The 23,138-nt window shown below is 36.8% G+C and overlaps 1 protein-coding gene across 4 annotated transcripts in view; it reads left to right on the top strand.

Annotated features, from left to right (window-relative positions):
* pld1b (phospholipase D1b) overlaps positions 1-23,138 on the top strand; it is a 29,192-nt gene that overhangs the window by 353 nt on the left and 5,701 nt on the right. For 2 of the 4 annotated variants that reach the window (XM_079602534.1, XM_079602537.1), the window contains exons 2-20: positions 9,998-10,174; positions 10,803-10,969; positions 11,481-11,623; positions 14,519-14,630; positions 14,713-14,778; positions 14,876-14,934; positions 15,044-15,136; positions 15,262-15,414; positions 15,512-15,661; positions 16,912-16,995; positions 18,189-18,270; positions 18,450-18,560; positions 19,585-19,773; positions 20,190-20,409; positions 21,533-21,661; positions 21,867-21,985; positions 22,368-22,481; positions 22,559-22,669; positions 22,847-22,935. In XM_079602534.1, the coding sequence (XP_079458660.1) occupies positions 10,030-10,174; positions 10,803-10,969; positions 11,481-11,623; positions 14,519-14,630; positions 14,713-14,778; positions 14,876-14,934; positions 15,044-15,136; positions 15,262-15,414; positions 15,512-15,661; positions 16,912-16,995; positions 18,189-18,270; positions 18,450-18,560; positions 19,585-19,773; positions 20,190-20,409; positions 21,533-21,661; positions 21,867-21,985; positions 22,368-22,481; positions 22,559-22,669; positions 22,847-22,935 (2,336 nt within the window). In that variant the 5' untranslated portion in view covers positions 9,998-10,029. Of the gene's footprint in view, positions 1-626; positions 690-3,974; positions 4,092-9,997; positions 10,175-10,802; positions 10,970-11,480; positions 11,624-14,518; positions 14,631-14,712; positions 14,779-14,875; positions 14,935-15,043; positions 15,137-15,261; positions 15,415-15,511; positions 15,662-16,911; positions 16,996-18,188; positions 18,271-18,449; positions 18,561-19,584; positions 19,774-20,189; positions 20,410-21,532; positions 21,662-21,866; positions 21,986-22,367; positions 22,482-22,558; positions 22,670-22,846; positions 22,936-23,138 lie in introns of those variants that run through there. The other 2 variants (XM_079602536.1, XM_079602535.1) reach the window with 2 other exon arrangements.

Here is a 23,138-nt window from a genome sequence, read left to right on the forward strand (position 1 = left end):
GAGTCTATCAAAGAGACATATTGGGATTTGATTTGTTTAAATTAACTGCAGTAAGAGTAGGCTATGACACCTTTTCAATAATGCAGTTATGATATCATTGTCCAGACCGACTAATTTAGCAAGCCAAAACAACCTGCTGTACCTGCAGGGCAACTCCGACGACTTGAACTGATTCTGCTACAGCCGACGGACAGGTTTAAGACAAATACTTACAAACAGAGGAGCTTGTGTGCTTCATTTTATGTTAATGTTTGGCTTGAAACGTAATTTCTAAGACCCAAGTCTGACTGTTTACTCCGTGCAGCATCCTTTCGACCTTTTCTCTCTAAAAGGTGGTGTACATGCCACGTTTAGCATATCATATTTTTCATAGATATTTTATCATTTTTTATAAGTCATTGTATATGTAATTTTGTGTAAAGTATAAGAAAATATAATTTTTCTCAGGTTATGTGAGATTAATCCAAGATTATATGATGAATACAGTTCATTTTCTAGATTAAGATTTAGGATTGGCTGAGGAATCTTTACATGAATTACTTTATAATCGTTATAGTCTGACCACACTGTATTGCATAGTTCTATAACGTTTGTGTGGTCATTTGATTTTGTTTTTTTGTCATCAGTAGCTACGATCTCCTCAAGGATCTTGGGACGGAATGGGAGTGTCTGGTTGACTTAGTGGGAAGGTGTGTGATACGTGTTTGGCAATTTTACCCTTTGTTCCCTAATGAGGCTAACTTTCCCATCTGACAACAACTCGCATTTAGATAATGTGTAGGCTATGTCTCGGATAGAGACGGTGACTGTATTACTGCACTTTCCAAGACCCATGGGTGTGTCTTCTGAGAACTACATCCGTGAGATATGACAGGTCTATTAATTACAACCAAGCTGTCAGATGTTCATTTTAATGTTAACGCCTTATCTACACGTTATCTACATAAAAGTGTTGCCAGGTTACAAAAGTTGCTAAACCACTTTTTCCCCTATAGCGAAATCCCCCTACCTCATCTATTATTAAACACAGGGGGCTGTACATATGTTACCACGTTTGCATGTTGAGCAAATTCAAAAGTAGCTAGCATTGGTGGTGTTGTGCTCTCATTGTGGTTAATATGCATCATCACACTTTGGATCCTCTTTGCAATGCACATGAAACCATATACAGTAGTTGTGTTGAGAACCTTTTTTATGGTCAATACTTCGAGATGTGGTTCTGTTTTTAACATTTTACGAAGGAAATAATATAGTGGCATAACCAAGCATGTGTGTTGGCCTTGAGGAAAGAGGAAACAGAGCTTGTGGTCTATGTGTAATTGTATTTTTTTATATATATATATCGAGGGACAGGAAGTTGAGTTCACCAAGTGAGGATTAGCAATCGCAGGCTGTTTATGTTTCATGTATCTGGGATTCTTCTAGAACCTCCACGCATGTGATCCTATTTTATTACGAAATGACGTACAAAATTAGCATTGACGTGGATGTAGTGTTGCAATGCAATGTCCAGAGCAACTGTAGATCTGTTGATGTGGTTTTGTTAGCGGTTTTAGATTTGTGGTTTTACAAATGCTCGTCGAGATGCATTTGTGAGCCACTTTCAATTAGAGGGGAATGACTGCCGGCTTAATGAAAGACCTGTGACCATACAGTTTAGCACAATAAACAGATGCTGTCGCAGGTCACATGTCAACCAAGCTAGTCGTTTAATTTCTGATTTGGTATTTGTTAAATCTGACATTCTTTGGAATCAGTCCTGAGACACTGTTTACTGAGCATAATAGTGTTTATTAGGGATGACAGAATTGCAATTAGCAGACCTGGTGTTAAATTAAATCACAAGCTGTGTTTAATCAAATCCCAGTCAGTTTTAACAACATTAAGTCACTTGCAGGATCAGGAGGGGAAAAAAAATTATACGTGTTGGTCACAACTAGAGGGCGCTTACTCCAAAGATTTACCCTTGATCATGTCTGCAGTTTCATATCAAACCCACATGGGTTTTCATAGCCAATATCCAATGTTTTTTCATTCAAACATGAAGTTTGTTCCACCTTCTGAGATCAGAAATCTCATTAAGGGACCAAAGGAATGTAATGCAATTTCTGCAGACAATTTGGATATGCTTACAAATAATTTAGCTGCAATAATAAATAGTGTAGTAATGGTGCGTGCAATGTGGATTCGGATGTGCAGCAGTGCAATATTTATCTGCTTTCTGAGCATTAACTGGGAACGTGCCTTCATTGTGCAGTGATGTTCAATAAAGAATAAATAAATAAGGAAAGAAATTCCTGTTAGTGGTGTGTTAGCCCTCCTCTGTAATTCTTTATATAAGCCCATTAGAAAAGCAGTAGGCAGGATCCATTCTATTGGACATGCAGTTAATATATCACCAGCACACACACAGTCCCTGGATAAAACCGATCAACACTGTCTCCAACTAATGTTGTTCAAGGGTGGGAATGAGTACATAAAGCTTAGGCCTGTTTTAGATCCTAAATTGAAGATTCATGTCTGATCTGTGTTTGATGTAGGCAATAAGTTATTTACAATGCATTACATTGCTTTGTACATTTAGTAAATGGAGGTCCACAGCAGTACTTGAATTATTTGATTGTTTGTCACTAGTTTTTGCTCTGATGGTTAAATAATGGAATTTACATAGATCAATGGGAATTGTCAATTGCATTAATTGTCTGTCTATTTTATTTTAACAAATTCAAATAATTTTATTAAAAAATTAACGTTCTTTATGTCACTTTCACCAAATTAACACATTCAACTAAGTTATGTACACTAAATCAAAAGTTTGAATGGTAAGATTTTTTCAGTAATATTGTCAAATATCTTTTTTATTTTATTTTACTGTATTTTAAAAAGGTTTTTTTAAGAAATCAATCGGATATGCTGATTTGGTGTTCAACAAACATTTCTTAATATTATCAATTATTTTAAGTTATTATTTTTTGTTAAAAATTAGATCATTTCCCCCCAGTATTCAAAAATGACAGTAATTTTAATGCTTACAGTATTATTGAATTTTCTTTGTAATGTAATTATCAAACAAGCATGTAAATACAATAATATGGTACTTCTAGATGCGTATTATCATAGATCAGGCCCAAAATGCAACAATGTTACTCAATATTTTTATACAATACCATGGTGTTCCTAATTCCTCTAAAGAGGAATCTAAGGAAATCTGAAGACCCCTTAGTCCTTGATGACTAAATATAACATTATTTTATATTGTATAGGGATGTTAATGAGGATGTCTCAATGTAATATGAATTGTTCAACAGCTACTGGTTCTCTTTGTGTAAAGAAACATCACAGTTGTGTCCTTTATCACATCTGTGGTGCAGTTTTTGTTACTTTCTGCAGTGTCTCAGGTTTCCATCACCACTGAAAGAGCCACAAGTGTTACATTTCAAACACTCTCTTTATGTGTGACTGTACGCCGTGTGGGTGTGTATGGACTGTCATGTCATCTGCCATGTCACCCTACCAGGAGATGCACGTTTAATAACTGCTTTCAACAAGGACTGTACACGGCTTTGTTTTAAATGCTATGCTAGGAGTCCAGAATCTGATGTGCATCCGCTAGATTGACGGGTTAAAATGCGATTAAAAGTAAATGAAGGCTGTGATGAATTATATGTTTGTGCGTAGACTCGGTCCACTCAGCGATAAGAGAAGATAAGTGTTACATAAAATGTTGGCAGTGCACCCAATCATCTGCCAAATATGAACCTAAATAGCACTTTTCTGAGCATGAGATGTCACTCTTCAAGAGGTGAGAGATAAAAAAACGTATCCCACACAAAACATATGGCACAAGAAGCATGTTGGTGCATCTCTGGGAGAGCTAGTAAGGCTCCGCCCCCTCTCGACATGTGACTACTCTGTCTCAGCCCCCATTACCCCCCTCCTTGGACATATACTCAAGCACACACTGTTGTGAGCGTTATATCAGTGTGTGTTTTGAGTGTGTTAAACGCTTCTGGTTAGTTTGACTTTTCTGTGGTGAAGAAGAAACGAGGATAACAGAAATGACGGGGGTGTCTCTGCCTGCGTGCGGGCAGGTAAGTAAACACTCTTTAAGGTCAATCAAGTTTTTTTGTCATACCAAATCTGCATATTTTTGAATGGATATTTAAACCTCTTCACGAATAGCTGGAAGGGATCGTTGTTGTATTCTGCATTTCAAACAGCAGAAATGAGGAAGAAACTCATTCTGTCATGGGTCCCTTTTTTTTTACATGTTAGACTGCTAGTAGAGAATGCATGAAATAGATAAACACTGAGCGATCAGAAAGATATGCATTTGCACAGAGGGTGTGATTTCTCAGATGTTTGTGCAAATGTATGTGGGAGAGCATGAGTCACTGTAGCATGTCAATGAATGTAATATAAGCAGACGTTACATTTTGTAAAGAAAAAAATCATTTATCAGAGATGAATATGTGCAGAATTGGATTGACTGGTTTAAAGTTATCTAAATTGGATTTTGTTTTCATGAGTAAAAGAGCCTATACGTAGGTATGCACAGTACACCCTAAATGCTTCAGCCTGGTTTGCAGTAGACTTTGGAAATGTAGAGAGCGGTGTATTCCTCCTACAGTGACCGCCGTCCACCTACCCGATTTTATTTTATTTTATATATATTTTTGCCAGTATATGCCAGTACATATGGGAACTTATAAGTAGCAAAAAATATAGATGTAAGAATATTTTTGTGTGCATTTTCTTGTCACTACATAAATGTTGTTGTTTTTCTTTTTTCAAATACCGATGGCACAAATATCTATTTTTTTAAATAATTTAATTTTTTTTAAATAATATTTTATCTCACAATACTGTACTAATATTCTCACCTCAAAAAATCAATATGTTTTTTACTTCCATTTTTCACATTTGACACACCCATGAATGAATGAGAGATTGCAACATATTGTGATTATTTAGGATAAATAGGCTAGTGCATTAACATCGCATCCAGACCCAAATATTAATATAATATTATATTGCCAGGTCTCTTTCGTTCATTCATTTTTAATATCTCTCTTTCATGTTATTTGAACCTTTATGGAAGTGGGTTTTGCATCAGGGTAAGGTATTTTGTCTGTTTGGATACTCATGAGGTGACGCTGTTGTGGCAATACTGGTTTGACCGACTATACTGTTCAGCAAATTTACTGTCATAGAGGAACATGCTTCATTGCTTCACACACTAGGTTACAGTGGCCCTTTTTCCTGTGTTTGAAAAGACTTGGTCACTTGCCAGTTTAACAGATGCCTTTCAGCGAGCACAATTGCCTGTGCATTAGTTACAGGTATAGTCCCATTGGAGCAGCCTGCGGAACAATGCATGGCTCAGTAACTCGCCAGTTCCTGGATCGCATGTAAATGCAATCTTCTTATTTTTTAACCAAAAAGCCCAGATTGTTAATGATTAAAGTGCAACCTGCCATTTCGTTTTCATATAAAAAGAAGAATAAAACCGAAACAACATAATAAAATGCTTTGCCAAACTAGATTTGTACAATTTCAAGAGAATTTGAGAGGTTCTGCTAGATTTGCTGGCACAGTGCTCGGGTGTTGTGAGTGGTTGCCAAGACCTTTTTTATGTATTGGCTTTAAGGTGTTCTTGATTACGATACAATTGTAAGGGGCTTCTTCTGAAGGGTCATTAGAGCACCTCTAAGTGGTTCACATGGCATTGTTATATTGTTGCTAAAGTGTTCTGGATTGGGATGCAATTGCTTGGGTGTTTTGAATGGGCTTTAGAGACGCCCCAACAACCAAAGTATATTACGGCTGTGTAGTGTCCGCGTGGCATATTAATTATTGTCATCAGGAGGGTCCGCGGATGTCCGCTCACATTGTCCTTGTGCAGCCCAATTTTTGTGTCCGTGCGTGAGTGATTTGAACGCTTGGAAAACAAAGTCCACTAGATAGTGCGCACACGCCAAACACGTCTTTCTGCATTTATGGCCAAAAGAGTATAGGCCTACTTTGAAAGTATACTTTGAAAGACGGTGCGGAACGTGGAAAATGAATTCAATTCTGTCAGTAATTACTCACCCTCATGTTGTTCCAACCCCGTAAGACTTTTGTTCATCTTCGGAACACAAATTAAGATATTTTTTATTAAATCTGAGAGCTGGATCCCTCCTCCATAGGCTTCTATGGGATCAAAACTTGCAGGCCCATAAAGTTAGTAAAGACAATGTTTAAAATAGTCTAAGTGACTACAGTGGCTCAACCATAAGTTTATCAGGTGACGAGAATACTTTTTGTGCGCAAAAAAAAATAAAAAAAATAACGAGTCCGACTTTATTCAACTATTCATTTTCTTCTCTGTGGGCCTCTGAGTGAGTTCACGTAGTGTAATAGCGCAGCGCTTCTGTGTTGTACATCAGAACGTAGGCTCACTATTGGCTGACGCTGGTCATGTGTGTGATGCGTGCGCCTACGTTCTGATGTACAACACAGAAGCGCTGCGCTTAATAGCACACCCTTCCCAAATAAGTGACTTGAGGTATCCATCATGTTTGTAGCACATGTGCATGATTTTCAACAAGAAGTGTGAAATTATTTTCTCCCAATACATTTTGATCACCTAGGACATAGATGGGCCACTAAATATATTCCTACCTTCTGGACTAGATCAACTAGATAAACATACTTCTGTGAGCTTCAGTTTGACACTTGAAGCAGCATGAGGTTGGGTGTTGAGAGTTTGAGGGTGTTTGTTTGTGTAGCGGTGGTGGGAATGTGACTTTGCTGCTTTCCAGTCGAGCTCTTTTATTTGCGAAGTTATTCAGCCAATCTATCACTGTCCGCCCTCACACGTGCAGGACAGGTGCATCAGTGAAATCACATGGGAGATTTCCAGAACTGTTGGAATGCGTGCTTGTATTCCTCATCTTATTTTAAGTGAACTGTTTCCACATCCTGATGGAGGTGAAACTTTCTCAGCGAAAGTCAGTAGCAGTACGAGACGTGGTGGATGTGTGAATTTGTGTTTTGCAGACTATGCAACACTGAACCGTAAATCGTAAAAAGCTGCTTTTACCTCGGGATATGAGAGGGATTGGTTTATGTGTGTGACAGGTTATTTGACAGTCTTATTTACATAAAACGAGGAATATTTGAATAAAGTCTTTGACCTGCATATGTCCGCTTTTACGAGGATTTTTAGGAAAAGCATAATCTAGTGTTTGTCCTCGTTCTGCTCTAGAACTTTATTCATGATGTTATGTGATTTGTTACCTTGGCAAGCGTGTTGTTTTAACTCTGCAGCTCTGTTACCCACAGCAACCTATTAATGGCTGTTTATAGTAGGTTTCCATTCATCACTGTAATATGAGTAGCCTGGGAAAACCCAGACCACTTCCGGCAAATTTAGATTTGCTCTGCAAGTGGGTCTGGCAAAGAGCCCATTGAAACCCATTTCCAATCCGCCGAAATCGCGGCACCAATCAGAAACGTTTTACACGATGACGACAGAGCAGAGACGGTGACGCAGATTTTGTACATTACAGAGATGGATGCCGCCGTGGAACATCACAACATCACTCGTTCGAATCAGCTATCGCGTCTGTTTCAAGCGATTTAAAATTGTCATTTTCGTTAACACAAACAGAGAATTACTGAGAGTCTCGAGATGTTTCTCCGTCGCTCTGCATACGTCATGACATTCATCGCTCTGATTGGTTTTAGATCTTTCCGACGTCCGTTGGTGACGCCCCTGTGGAAATGAATTGTCTATGGAGCTTTGCCAGACCCTTACTCAGTTACAACTGAGAGGGTCTGGGTTTTCCCAGGCTATAATATGAGCCCACATTTACCAAATTGAGCTTTTTCTTTTTGCATACCTGGATGTCAATTGGAGAAACTGTCGGTGGTCAACGAGAACCAATAACTCTGTGAAACGGGATCTCTCGCACATCTTAAAGCCACTGATCTCCACTTCATAGCTTCCTTGAAACACTTTTAGTACACACATTCTGAAAGACCATTGACATTGAAGAGTATGCACATCTAAGATTTTTCCAGTGCACCGTTTAGTATGGTTGCGCAATGTATCAGCCAGTATTATAGTTAAGATTGGATGATGCTGGATATATACAGTATTGGTTGATATTGGATTTTTTTAGTGCATGCTCATATCCCCTATTTTTACATGTAGATTATCTCTTCCGTCAACGGTTGAGTTGTATATAAAAAAAAATCCCATAATTTACTAACATTGTTAAATGTAATCTGTATCAAATCTCTAAATGATTACATTATAATGCTGTGATGCCTATATTCACTTGGAACTATTTAAATAGATTGATTTTTCTTAAAATTTCTTTAGAAATATGAAGTATTATATATTATAATAATGATCAGCTAATCGTACAGCCAGAATTTGACTATCAGTGCAGTGCATCTCTTGTTGCTAAGATAGAAGGCATAGCCTAGTGGACGCATATGTTTTCCCAAAATTACTGTATTATTTTTCTCAGAGAGAAATATCACAGTGTGACTAGAGACGTTTTAAAAAAGTTTGCGTCTCGATACTTGAACCCAGGTTGATTTGAGACTGCAGTCTGCAGTTTCACAATATTATGTTCTTTAAAACTAAAGAGCCTTTACATCAGCGAATCATCTTAAAGGAAGTAAGAGCAGATCTATTTTAGTCCTCCTGTTGTGGTCACGAAAATCCACTTTTTCGTAATGATACTTTAGGTCAGCTGACAGCTCATTCAGCAGAGAAGTGTCTGAACTATTACTGAAGATGTGATGATTGTAATGGCCTTTGATGGCTTCAGGTTACATCCATGGAAACAAGAGTTATGCTTTAAGAGATCTTCACTTTGAGAGTGTCTATTCTAACATTTCATTATAGACAAGAAACATTCACAGACCCACTCACATACACAGTGTGCCGTGTCTAGAGTGGATTAAAGTGTAATCATAATGTCATGAATTATGAAGATTAGACTGAAGGTTTAAAATTGATAATTAATCATCCTCGTCATTTCGTTCTGTGTGGTCACTGATATGAAGAGTGAATGATTTTAATTGAGTACCGATGTTTTCATTATGTCATGCCATTTTCTAGAAAGACAAATGGGAAAATTGTAACTACACTATTATGATGAATTTCTTAATTTCTTAAACCTGAAATGAGGATATGAAAAAGGAAGATAGGTCTGATATGATTATAAAAGAGAATTTAAAAAGGACTATGTCTAAAAAATACACTACCGTTCAGAAGTTTGGGTACAACAAGATTTTTTTTTTAAAATGTTTTTGAAAGTCTTTTATGCTCACCATGGCTGCATTAATTCACTGTCACTTTTGATCAATTTAATGCAACCTTGACGAATAAAAGTATTAATTTCTCTAAAAAATCTTTCTAACCCCAAACTGTAGTGTACTAAAATGCCTTTTCAGTGGTTTTAAACAGACTACAAGTTATCTTCAGACTCAGAAACTCTGATTTGTGGCTGTTTTACTGGACAGTGCAAAGGTGAGGTTTGTTGTGACATTAATGAATTGTATTGCTGGGGTACGTGCAGTGTGTCTGGACAAAAGGGGGATTTTTGGTTTTGTATGTGATGTCTTTATGCTTCCCGAACCTATTTGTGAGCAATTAGGAGGAAAGAGGAACAGGATGGAGGTTGCAAACTGCTGTCTGTTGTCCCCGATTTAGTTCAACACTTTTTTCACTCAGCAGAGACTTGTCTCCTGTTTCAGTGCTGAATGAGTTTCTCTAATCTCATTCCTCCCCCAAACACAAGTCAAACCCACACACACACATGCTCACACACTCGTTTTGTTTGACATTCCCTATTGTGGATACAGTGTTTGAACAAGATGAATATAATTTCTCATTCCATTCAATAAATGTTTTATGGCTTTTTTTGTCTAGAGCAAACCTTTTTAGTACTTCCTCATTTCCCATGCTAAAAAAGTGTTGTGTTTCTTAAAGGAGCGCCCTGGCCAGCAGGCCGATTGTTAGCCATGCTGCGACAGCAAGAACCCGCGGTTAGCACCCTGCATCTGGTGGCCAATGATATGACCGATATCATGGAGAACTTGGACACACGAGAACTTGACATTGGCGATGGGGAAGAGGAGTTTGATGGCCGGGATCCCAATAGTACAGGTAAAAGAAACAAAGAACCACATAAAATCACAAACATAATCCCAACAGAGGGGAAAAAAACAAGTTATATGAAGATAATATTCATATACACTACCATTTGGGGGGCCAGTAAGATTTTTTTATTTAAGAACTTAATATATATATTTAGCAACTATGCATTAAATTGATTGAACTGACATTAAATACTTTTACAATAATCAATAAAAATGTATATTTCAAATAAATTCTATTCTTTTTAACTTTTTATTCATCAAGGAATCATGAAATCCACAAAAAAATTAGGCAGCAGAACTGTTTCACCATTGATAATTCTAAGAAATGTTTCTTGAGCACCAAATATCAGAATTATTTCTGATCATGTGACACTGAAAGCTGACGGAATGGTTGCTGAAAATTTAGCTTTGTCATCACAGGAATAAATTACATTCGAAAATGTATTAAAATAGAAAATGGTTATTTTAAATTGTAACTATATTTTACAATATTTCAGTTTTTACTGTACTTTTGATCAAATAAATGCAGCCTTGGTGAGAAGAAGATACTACTTTCAAAAACACTTTCTTACTGACCCCAACTTTTGGACAGTAGTGTGTCTGTCATTTATTCATTTGAAGTATTTTGTCCACAGAAAACCGCATCCCCTTCTCAGCTGTGTATAAAACAACAGGCTTTAAAGAGACCGGGGCACGCGTGTTTCTTACTGCGCTTCCCATCACCGCCAAAATCCTGGAGGTGGAACGCTTCACCTCTGCCCAGGATCGCTTCAACCTCACGACCCAGAGAAGCGTCTCAAAGGTGAGATCTCCCACTCCTGTTCCCTTTCATGCAGTGCGAGTATGTGGGCTGACAAGGTATATTTGTTTCCCGGGAGATTTAGAGGTTGCCAGAGCAATTTACATGTTGCCCTGGAGATTTGGACGCCATATCCGAAAATACTTAGCACATGCAAAATTGTTTTTCAGAAAAATAATGACTAACACTCATCACTCATGTTTTGGAGTAAACGCTGACATCTTAAAGGAATACTGTTGTTAATTATGTGCTCTCCATCATGTCGCTTCAAACCCAAATGTTCTAATTTTCATGTTTTTACACAAAAATTTAACATTTTGAAGAAAGCTCCTTCCATACAATGACCACGAAGGTCCAAAATGACACCATAAAAGCACCATCAAAGTGGTCCATAGACTTATGCACTATGTTCCAAAAAGCATTTAGGTTTGGAACAACATGACGACAGTGAGTAAATGATGGCAGAAGTTTCATTTTTGGGTGAACTATCCCTGATGGCTGGTCTTGTATCCAGGCGCTTCCGGCATTGTTTAAGATCGAGATGAGGCACGGACACTTCACCTGGTTGGTAAAGAGGAAGGAGAAACATTTTATGGAGCTTCACAGGGAACTCCGCGCCTACAAGACCTTCCTCAGAATTCCATTGCCCACCCGCAGGTGACCTGATCATAAATTGTGTTATAATTATATAAATGATTTATTTATAAATATTTTTAATGTTTATATTAATATATTAATAATTACATTTAATTACTTTGATTATATTATGTTATATTTTAAAATAATATATTTATATTTTTTATATACTATAATAATATTGTTTTTTATATACATTACTGTTCAATGCGTGGGATCAAAAGTAGCCTACAGTAAAAATTGTTATATTGTAAAATACTATTACAACTTGTAATTTGTTCCTGTGATGGCAAAGCTGAATTTTCAGCATCATTACTCCAGTCTTCAGTGTCACATGATCCTTCTGAAATCATTCTAATATGCTAATTTGGTGCTCAAGAAACATATTTTACTATTATAAATGTATAACAAAAACAGTTGTGCTGCTTAGTATGTTTGTGGAAACCATGATGCAGTATTGTCAGGATTCTTTGATGAATAGAAAGTAGTCTTTTGTAACATTATAAATGTCTTTGATCAATTTAATGCATTCTTGCTGAATAAAATAATTCATTTATTTTAACTGACCCCAGACTTTTGAATGGTATTGTATATATAATCAGGGGTGCACATAACTTTTTCAGTGAGTTACTCAGGTGAGTACCAGGAGATGGTGTTTGGTACTCACCCCATATGTAGCGTGGCCACAGCTGTCAATCATGACGTCACATTCCCATTTTTATAGCATAAAATAACTAACTAAAACCAAACTAATTTAACACTTAAATTTACATCAGCGTGAAAAAAAACCCTGACCTAAAATGATAAAAAACACCTTTGGAAAAAATTTATTTAAAGTATTATTTGATTGTTCAGATATATTTATTTGTATAAATTAAATATAATGAATTCTTATCAAAGATATTAAAGAGCAGTGAATTTTCTCTTTTTATTTTGTTGTTTGATCAATATTAAGTGTACAGAAGGTATTAGGTTTATTACGCACTGTCACTTTAAGACCGAGTGTGCAGATCCAATTGCACTGATGCACTGTACATACTGTAAAGACATAACCGACTGTGTTTACGTGAATACTCTCCAAAACTGACATTTAGACATAATGTTGTGTGTATTTGTCCATTCACACGCGAAAGAGAGCTCAATTCAGTCCTTGCGCGCAGCGTGCTGTCTGCAGAACTGCACGCTTCTGGTCGCGCGCGCGCGTGTGTGTGTGTGTGTCTCTGTGTGTGTTCGCACAGAAAAACATACCGAATAAAGCTCTCGTCGTCACTCTTATTCAGATCTATCCATATCTGCTCTTCTCTTTATCCCAGACATTTACATTTTTTAACGATTTGAGACATGCATCAAGCGTATGCCAACTCGGCATACGTGAGCCGCCGGGTAGATCAGCACATTACATTTCAAATGTGCGCATCTACCACAAACGCAAATCAGTTCTGACTGGATCTCTTCCCCAATCATCCCTCCCTAATTTCCGTCTAGTTTTTATTCGTTGACGTGGTCGTCATTTAAAACTGGGTTTTATTTAGTTTTCGTCTGTGAAAAAATTAAATGAACACTGCCTAGGTTGCATTTTGGCGACAGTTACCCTTAAAGTACGCAAAGGCGCGTAGTAACACAAGTGGCATTACGCATTCCTGATTTTTGTCGCGCATGCGTACCTGCGTACCAGTTATGTGCACCCCTGTATATAATCATGTTTTTTCCCTAAACATAAATGTAAATATTACTCCAACAAAAGTATGTATCAGTAGCCCCTTTCACACATATGGGGCCCGGTTTCACAGACAGGGTTTAGATTAAGCCAGGATTAGGCCTTAGATCAATTAGGACATTTAAGTAGCTTTTCTAAACATGCCGTAGAAAAATACATTACTGGTGTGCATCTTGAGGCAAAAAGAATGGATCTGACATATTTTAAGATCTGTTAGTGGAAGTTGCTTCCAGATAAAACAGCTCAAACCTGCATTTTAGTCTGGGACTAGCTTAAGCATTGTCTGTGAAACCAGGGGATAGTCTTTTCGGGTCAATTATTGGTAAATGACCATTAGAGATCATGTGCCTGATTTACTAAACAGGGAAATTTAGCGTGAGAGCACAATTCCAAAAAAGTGCCGATGGGAGTGTATTTTCTGTAGATTCACGTGATCTACTGACGAGTTTTAGGGCATTAAATAAATGCATATGCAATAAGATCAGCCGCAAAAATAACTGTCCACGCCTTTTCAGTGCTAATTTTTCACTGTGTGTCTTTAGTAAATCCTGACAGTAGTTTTTTAATGGCAAAAGAGGGTTTGCGCTGGCACAAAAATACCAGTAAATTGGTTCTGGCAATTTATCGGTATGAGAAGTTGTAACATTACCAGTAAATTACCGGTATGATGCTGTGTGTGGACAAAGAATAAAGAGTACCATTATGAGCATGCATGGGCTGATGTAAAAAAAATCTGCTTTGAGCCAATTATAAAGTTCTTATGGAGATGACGCGATTACTCCGCACTTTTTACGGCCAAGCTTCACTGCTTTTTAAAAATGTTTCTATGTAAATATGTGCTAGTTGTATATCTTTGACCGTTGTGCCTCATCTTGCAGCTTTTTCTACTCATAAGTGCGGCAGATCTGCAGTTGGATAATAGTATGCATATCTTCTGTGTGATCATCCCCTTACATTGAACAGATAGTGAAACTAAAGCGATTCTCATATTTTCTCATAAGCGAACAGCATATATGTGTATTTACCGGTAAAGTCATTCTGGTAATTTACTGGGATTACTGTGCAAAAGGGACTAACGTCTCATCACGCCTATAGGGTAGCAATTGAGTCATGAACACCACGGGCTACAAGTTGACTTTATGCAGTGTGTTTGCCATCTTCTGGTAATCTTAAGATCTCTGCCTCTGTCTTTGAAATAGTCACACGGAGCGAAGGCACACTATAAACCGGAACCTTGAACGGCACATGCCAAGTCTACCCCGGGGAGGAGGCGACGAACTGGCCAGGGAAGAGCAAGTCTCTAGTCGAAAAGTCGGTTTCCTGTTTCAGTGGTACAGTACACTGCTAACATATTCAGATGATTCGTGTCTGAATATTGTGCTTTTCTTCACAGAGACAACTTGAAGACTACTTGAATAAGCTGCTTAAAATGCCAATGTATAGAAACTACCATGCAACAGTATGTATATATTTGGATTATGTCCAATATTTCAGTAGGTATGTTGTTTTTTACATGGATTAACAAATATATATATTTTTTTTTTTTTTTCCCATAGATGGAATTTATTGATGTGAGTCAGCTGTCCTTCATTCATGAATTGGGACCAAAAGGCTTGTAAGAGCTCTTTGTTTATGAGCTAATAATGTTTTAATTATTATTTATAAATATATTCTTGCCTTTTTTTGTAATTGATCCTTGACATTTTGCGCTGTTTCCTTCCCAGGGAGGGTATGGTTCTCAAAAGGTCAGGGGGTCACCGTATTCCTGGACTAAACTGCTGTGGCCACAGCAAAATGTGCTACCGCTGGTCCAAACGGTCAGTGTAGTGTCTTTCATTCTCAGCTTGCATAGGATCACAAAACAATCTCCTTGGTTAAATATGAAGAAAGCTGATTTTCAAGGAAATCTCATCTTATAATGTCTTACTGTTGGTCTTTCCAGGTGGATGGTGGTGAAGGACTCCTCCCTACTCCTCATGAAGCCAGACACAGGTGCCATCTCATTCGTCCTGCTGATGGATAAGGCGTTCGGCATCAAAATGGACACTAAAGAAACTGAGACAAGGCACGGTGTCCGCATAGACAGTCTGTCCAGGTGTGTGAACTGAGGCTCACGTGGTCATTAAGGCAAAATGCAGTTGACATGCACCATCAATATTTGATGAAATGAAAGCGCTTTCTGCTTCTTAAAGGACTCTGGTGCTGAAGTTCACAAGTTACCGTCACGCCCGCTGGTGGGGACAGGCAATTGATGAATTTGTGCGCGAGTTAGGCAGCAATTTTCTTAAGGATCATCGATATGGTTCCTTTGCCAATGAACAGAAGAACATCCCATCTAAATGGTAATTATGGCTTTTTACACGCATCCGATGTCTGAAAAGATCACATCATAGATGCTTTTGACTTGGGCCAATAATCAGCCACCTAGCAACACCCTGGCAACCTCCCCTCAAAGCCTTAGCACTGTGGCAACAACTTTTATAGCGAAATTTCAACTAGGCAAAGTAGTAATTTAAAACTTTTAGGTTTAGTTTTATAATATATTATATTGCATTATTTACATTTTTTCTTGAAAATAATAATAATTTGGGTTTACCAAGCAAACTAAACTAACTTTTAGCTTTAGTTTTATTTTAAATTATATTAGCTATAATATTATACTACATTATAATATTGTATAATCATTCATTTAGCAGGTATTATATAAGTATTTATTTATTGAAAACTAATATTATAATAATTTGGGTTTACTAAGCAAACTAAAGCTAACATTAGCTTAAATTAAATTAGCGATTGTACTGTATTATTTTTTGTATTATTATATTAGTGATTATTTTATTTATTTATTTATTTAAAAAAAGAGATAATTTGGGTTTTACTAAGCTAACTTTGAGCTTTAGTTTTATATTAAATTAAATTATATTGGCTATTATATTATATTGGCATATATTATATTATATTGTACATTTATTATATCATCAATAATTTAGATATTACATTATTTATTAAAAAATACATTATATTTATTATATTATATTTGTGATTATATTATAATATTATTTATTTATTGGATAATTAGAGTTTACTAAGCAAACTAAAGCTAACTTTTAGCTTAAATTATAATATATTAGCTAGTGTGTTGTATTCTATATTAGTGATCATGTTATTATTTATTTCTCAACTTTTCTCACAATTTTCAGTTGATGTATTTATAAATAATCAAACTAGCCGAAGCAGGTCTCATCTCTCAGGTTTTCTAGAACAGATAAACATGTGAAAGCTTTAGCCGTCTGACGCTGTGTCTTCAGGTGAAGCCTGTTTAACAGAAGTAACTTGAGAGAATGAGAGGGAAAGTGTAACCATAGCCTCCATCCTCTTTTGACCCTGTGGAGAAGCGAGATATCTAGGGCAGCAGCTTCACTGCTGGTCTGGGCAGATGATTTGTGGTTCATTGTTGCAGCATTAAGCCCTATTAGCATGCTTGTTCCCTGAATAATGAAAATGATGTAATTAAGTTTGAGAATCAGCGAGAGTGTGAGCTTGGGACTATCAGCCTTACCCATTGATTTGACTGATTTGGTGTGTGTTTCAGGTATGTGAATGGGAAGCAGTACATGGAGGATGTGGCAAATGCACTGGAAGAGGCAGAGGAGGAGATCTTTATCACTGACTGGTGGTATGTTGTGATATAGACCTTTCCATACATTCCTCTTTCCTTTGGGTACTGTTGATTCATTTTAGAAATAATGCAAACACAGATCAGGTGAACTGCATTGGTTAATGTTTCCTCAATAAAATTCTGCGAAAATCAATAACCTTGCACAATTCTAGGAAGGCAGTCAGGAAATGGAGTGCATTTCTTCGAGGGTTTTTTGTTTTTTTAGAGGGATATACAGACTTTACTTTAGGATATCAATGTCCTAACCATGCGTCACACAACAAGTACTTCATCTGTCCAAATAGAAAGGGAATGTGCATGCAAAACTACAACAATACACATATTTGATGTTTTTAATATGCATGGAGCACAATTTTAAACCAGTAAAATTTAATTGATTATGAGAATTATCATGGTTATTGTAATTTCCAGGCATAGAAAAGTCATTGAAAAGTAATATATATTTTTATTTTTTCATGACTTTTTAAGATATTGTTCAATTTATGCTCAACAATGTTTTTTTTAAATTGTTTTTCTTAATTTTATTTAAATATTTATTATTGATTCTTTATTAATAAACTAAGTTTTTGAATTTTATTTATAATTGTTTTATATTGATTAATTTGATCCTGTCTTTTTTTTTTTTTTTTTTTTTTTTTTTTACAAATCCTTATCCAGCAACCACGTATGATTGCAAAAATGATGTACCGTAAGTTTATTGCTCCAAAAGTGTGAGAACCTTGAACATTGAAACAAGTGACTATCACAATTTATTGTTGCCTTTCACGTTCTCAACAACTCCGATGGTTGAGATGTACTGCTTATTGCCTTGACCTGTCAAAACAATAAGGTCATGAACTGCGAGAAAAGCCCAAAGGAAGGTAGTAGAAAAAAGAGAGGGAAAGAAAGATAGTGCTATACTTTGTGTGCACCCTCTCAGAGGGCACCTCCAGCTGGGAGCAATGGCCAAACAGATCTGTTACCTTCATCAGACAGATGCCTGGTGCTGTGTTACAGCATCACTCAGTCATCCTGCAAGTGTGAGATTCCAGTGTGTGTGTGTGTGTGTGTGTCTTCTTTTTTCACTGGCTTAATACATTTGAAATTATGTAAGTGACAGTGAGATGTGAGACTAGATGTTTATGCATATTTGATGTAACAAATGCTTCCCCAGCTCATGAGGGTGTGTGTGTGTGTGTGTGTGTGTGTAGGCTGAGCCCTGAGATATTCCTCAAGAGGCCTGTCGTCGAGGGCAACCGCTGGCGACTCGATTCCATTTTGAAACGGCAAGCGGTGAGTTAACCCAACCCATAGCCATACATCCATCTGTGGCTTTACTGCGCCAGCAATAAAACCTTCCCATTCACTGTTCTCATGTAATAATTTACATTCCAGGGTGTTTTCTTGGTTATATATTAATTTTGACTGGTGGATTTGCTGTACTGACCATTAAGAACTGTTTGTTCTTGCAGCAAAAAGGTGTGCGGATATTTGTGATGTTGTACAAGGAGGTGGAACTGGCTCTCGGCATAAACAGCGAATACAGCAAACGAACACTACAACAACTTCACCCCAATATCAAGGTCAGATTAAAACAAAGTCAGTTCTTGAATCGACTAGTGCTGTCAAATAGATTAATCATGATTAATCGCATCTGACAAAAAGGTTTGTGTGTGTGTGTATATATATATATATATATATATAGCAACAGAGACTATGATGTCCTTACCAGACGTCACACTACGAGTGTTTTTCTGTCCTAAAAGAAAAGGAACGTGAATACAAAATAACAATATTACAGAGAATCCAAATATGTTTTATGTTTAATATGTATGTGGAGCGCAGTGAAATTTTATTGTTGAATGGGGATAATCGTTGTAACGTGGATGAAAAATCTGGAATTTTTAAGGCTTTTTCCAGGCTTGGAAAAGTAATTGAAATTAATAATATCTTAAGTCATGGAAACAATCATGAAAATTTTCTAGTACAAATAGTTGTATTTCAAAGGATTTAGTTCTAATTCGATGCTGTGGCTTTAGTGATCTTTGAATGTATTTGTGCCATTTAAATATAAATAAAAAATAAATAAATAAATTGCTTTGAAAGAATATTTCTGCCTGTTTGAAATAAAAGTAATATATAAGTTAAAAAGTTAAACACTGATGACACTCAAACATGAGTTTGAGTTTTAATCTTATTTTAAATATTTGAATGTTTTTTAGAATACCATTTTATTATAACAAATCTCTGTTGTGAATATGCAACTTAAATGACCCTTTGTCATATGAACAAACCTAAAGTAACATTATATTATATTATTATAATAACTAAGTCAGTAACAGCTCTGAATGATTCACAGATTGACACATTAAAAAGTACTGCATCAACCGAGTCATTTGTTCATGAATCAGAAATCACGTTCATTATTGCACTCACACTCTAACAATATGATATCTGGCAGCTGCATATGGACACACAGAAAGTTTTCCTGTCTGTCACCAATGGCAACAAGATATGTCACAAAATTGTAGCTTTCATCGCATTTGCATCTATTTTGCGATCTTTAACCACTGACTCACCAATAAAAATAACGTATTTTCTTCTCAGGTAATGAGGCACCCTGACCACGTGTCCTCTGCCGTGTACCTATGGGCGCATCATGAGAAGATTATAGTCATTGACCAATCGGTGGCTTTCGTGGGAGGCATTGACTTGGCGTACGGACGCTGGGATGATCGTGAGCATCGGCTGACTGACATAGGAAGTGTCACCAGGACTCTTCCTGTGTCTGCAGAGGTTTGGAACTCATATTCTAATGTTTTATGACATACAGTGGTCCTTTAGTATTATTTATTTACTATTATAGTATTTATTCACATTTTAAATTATATTTAAAATTTCCATTTTAGTTTGTTTTAAGTAATTTTGTTGTTTTTGTCAATTTTATTAGTTTTTGCTTATTAAAATATATAGCTTTCATTAATTTTTATCATCTTCAACCTTAAGTTGGCATGAAACGGAAGCTTCTATAGTCTTATCTTCCTTATTGTGACGTACATCCTAGTAGTGAAATGACTTCTAGAGCGCGACTTGATTTTGTCTGCTGGGAATTGATAAGATCATAGGAAGTTGGGCGTTGCTAACTAAATGGAGGCAGATCTGATATGGGGGATATACTTAATTTGAACTTGATGTCTTATTATTTGTCACAGAATGCCTCTGAAGCCTCTCCTGCTATGGCTGCTCCATCAAACGGACCCAGCGCGGCGGTGCACATCAACGGCAAAAGTGTACCTGTCGACACAGTGGAACAGCCAAAACTAAAAGGCCTGGGGAAGACCAAGAAGACCCGTTTCAGCATCCGTAGGCATCTGCAGAAACACGGCCTGGCACCTACAGACAGCGTGAGCAGCGCCGAGAGCTCAGAAGAAAGTGAGTACGCCCCCGTCTCTGGAACGCTCGAGAATATCAGACTAGTGACACGTTACTGACCTAAACTCCCACATTCAGCTGTTATCACACTTCACAGCTGATTTTGTAATGCCTTTTGGCAGCGCTTTCATATGACTGACCATCTTATGCAATGATTTACAGTATTTACCATAAGTGCAGATAAACATGAATCATGTTTAAGACCTGGTTTCACAAACTGGGTTTAGATTAAGCCAGGATTAGGCCTTAGTTCATTTAGGACATTTAAGTAGCTTTTATAAACGTGCCTTAAAAACATTACTGGTGTGCATCTTGAGACAAAACAATGGCACTGACATATTGTAAGATATATCAGTGCAAGTTGCTTTCAGTTATACAGCTCAAACATCCATTTAGTCTGGGACTAGCTTAAGCCTTGTGTGTGAAACGTGGAGATTGAGGATTAGATGTGATATTAAAACGCGTTGTTGCAACAGCTTCCAACTAGATATACTTGTGCTCATGAATTTTTGTCTAGAATCTTTCACACCACACGTTTTAAAAGGGTTGTCCAGGTTGTAAAGATGCCCCCTTTTCTTTAGGTTATTCTAATAGTATTTGCAGCCACCAAAATTTGATCCCTCTTAAATGGATTGAGCTGAGGGTGTCCATGCCCTCCTGCCTGTGTCCAAGTGGTGAGTAAGAATCAGGCTTGGGTGAGACGTCTCGGGTGTGCACTCTATGAGAGGTTGTCCCTAAATCTGATCCCGAACATTTTGTTGTAAAGAACTATTTTATTAGAAGTCAAATATTATCCATGTCAAACGGGCAACCTCTCAAAACACTCTGGGCACTCAGAGCGCTGTGTGGTTTGCTGTGTTTCAACAGTCAGATTGTATTCTTGCAGACTCGTCCAGATGAGTAAGATGCAGAATGTGCATGTGTGTTATTTTGGACTGATGTGGTAGTAACTGCAGTGTGAAAGCATGGATTGCTTCGTTCATGCGTTCCATGAAAAGTTGTTTTGGGTGTGGTTTTTGATTTGACATGATTTTATGAAAAAACAAATGTTCTACTCTTTGGTTGCGTTTTTCTTTGTGTCTTTATTTTTATTTTTATTTCTTTTGTCTGTCACTCTTATCAGAGGCTGAAGCTGCACAGGATCTGCAAGCGGACGTTATTGGCCTGTTGGGGAACACCAGGTTCTGGCACGGAAAAGATTACTGCAACTTTGTGCATAAGGACTGGATCCAGTTGGATAAACCTTTTGATGGTGAATCATTTTTTTCTGAAGATTACAGCATTTAATGTTTTTATAATAATTTTTTTATTCATATAAACATAATACGTATAAATACAATATAATACATACAAATAAATGAATTTAAAATAAATTATAAGCATTCAAATTAAGTTTTTTATTTTTTATTCAAATGATTTAAATTAACATTTATTTCTGCAATATGCTCTTTTTGCAGATTTTATTGACAGGCACATAACTCCCAGAATGCCTTGGCATGACATTGCCTCAGTGGTTCATGGGAAAGCAGCCAGAGATGTTGCACGCCATTTTATTCAGCGCTGGAATTTCACAAAGGTGAGAAAATCAATATTGGCATGTCTTAGTGTCATAAGTCTTCATGCCTTCTCCCAAAATATTCTGTTTTTATGTGGATAGCTGACACAGAATATGTCCGAGGACTTTTTTTGGAACATGTTTGTTCTTTTTTTTTTCCTTTTTCTTTTTTTTTGAATGTCAAGATAAAATCTATATAAATGCCAAAGGAAATTGTATATATTTTTTGTAAATTTACTCGCTGTATTGAATTAGTTTCAATTGAATTAGTTTCAGTTGTTTTACATGCCACGCCACAAGATATTTTAACTTCCCAAAAGTATTTTAATGTCTTCCCCTTGTTGGCTAATATCATAAACATGTTTTTGAATATGTTTGTATTTGCATTGCCAACTTGTTACAGATCATGAAGCCCAAATACAGATCCCTGTCGTACCCGTACCTCCTTCCTAAATCTCACACTACTGCAAATGAGATCAAGTATCAGGTCCCTGGCTGCACCCAGACTAATGTCCAGGTAAAATTGTATATAAATGACAATATTCCCATCAGACCATGTTCAGCTTTCATAATACTCATTCTCTTTCCACTCAGGTGTTACGATCCGCCTCAGACTGGTCAGCTGGTATAAAATACCACGAGGAGTCGATTCATACAGCTTACGTCAACGCAATTGAAAACAGCAAACACTATATCTACATAGAGGTGTGTGACGCAGTGGACTTATTTTCCATTTGTTCATATTATCCCCAACTAATAGAATCAATGTTGATGTATTGGTTGCTAACCACAGAGACTGTGGCTTTTCTATCTATACAGAATAATTCAGGATGTCCTAAAGCACCATTTCATTGATCTAATGTTATGCATTTCCTCTTTCAGAACCAGTTCTTCATAAGCTGCGCCGACAACAAAGTCGTTCACAATAAAATTGGAGATGCCATCGCCAAGAGGATCATAAAAGCGTATCGGTGAGCAGTGGTCAATAACTTTTACCCAGTCCTCCCCCTCTTATCTTTTGTATGTCCTCACACATATAACACACACAGATACATTATTTCTTTAATGAAACACTTGTAAATCAATAGGACAGAGACAAGTATTTGTCTAAAGACAAAAATGTATTCTTCATTTGTAAATGAATAGCCAACTGCGATAAATAGAATGTATAAGG

This window comes from Phoxinus phoxinus (assembly GCF_949152265.1).
Source record: "Phoxinus phoxinus genome assembly, chromosome: 24".
Classification (NCBI taxonomy): domain Eukaryota; kingdom Metazoa; phylum Chordata; class Actinopteri; order Cypriniformes; family Leuciscidae; genus Phoxinus; species Phoxinus phoxinus.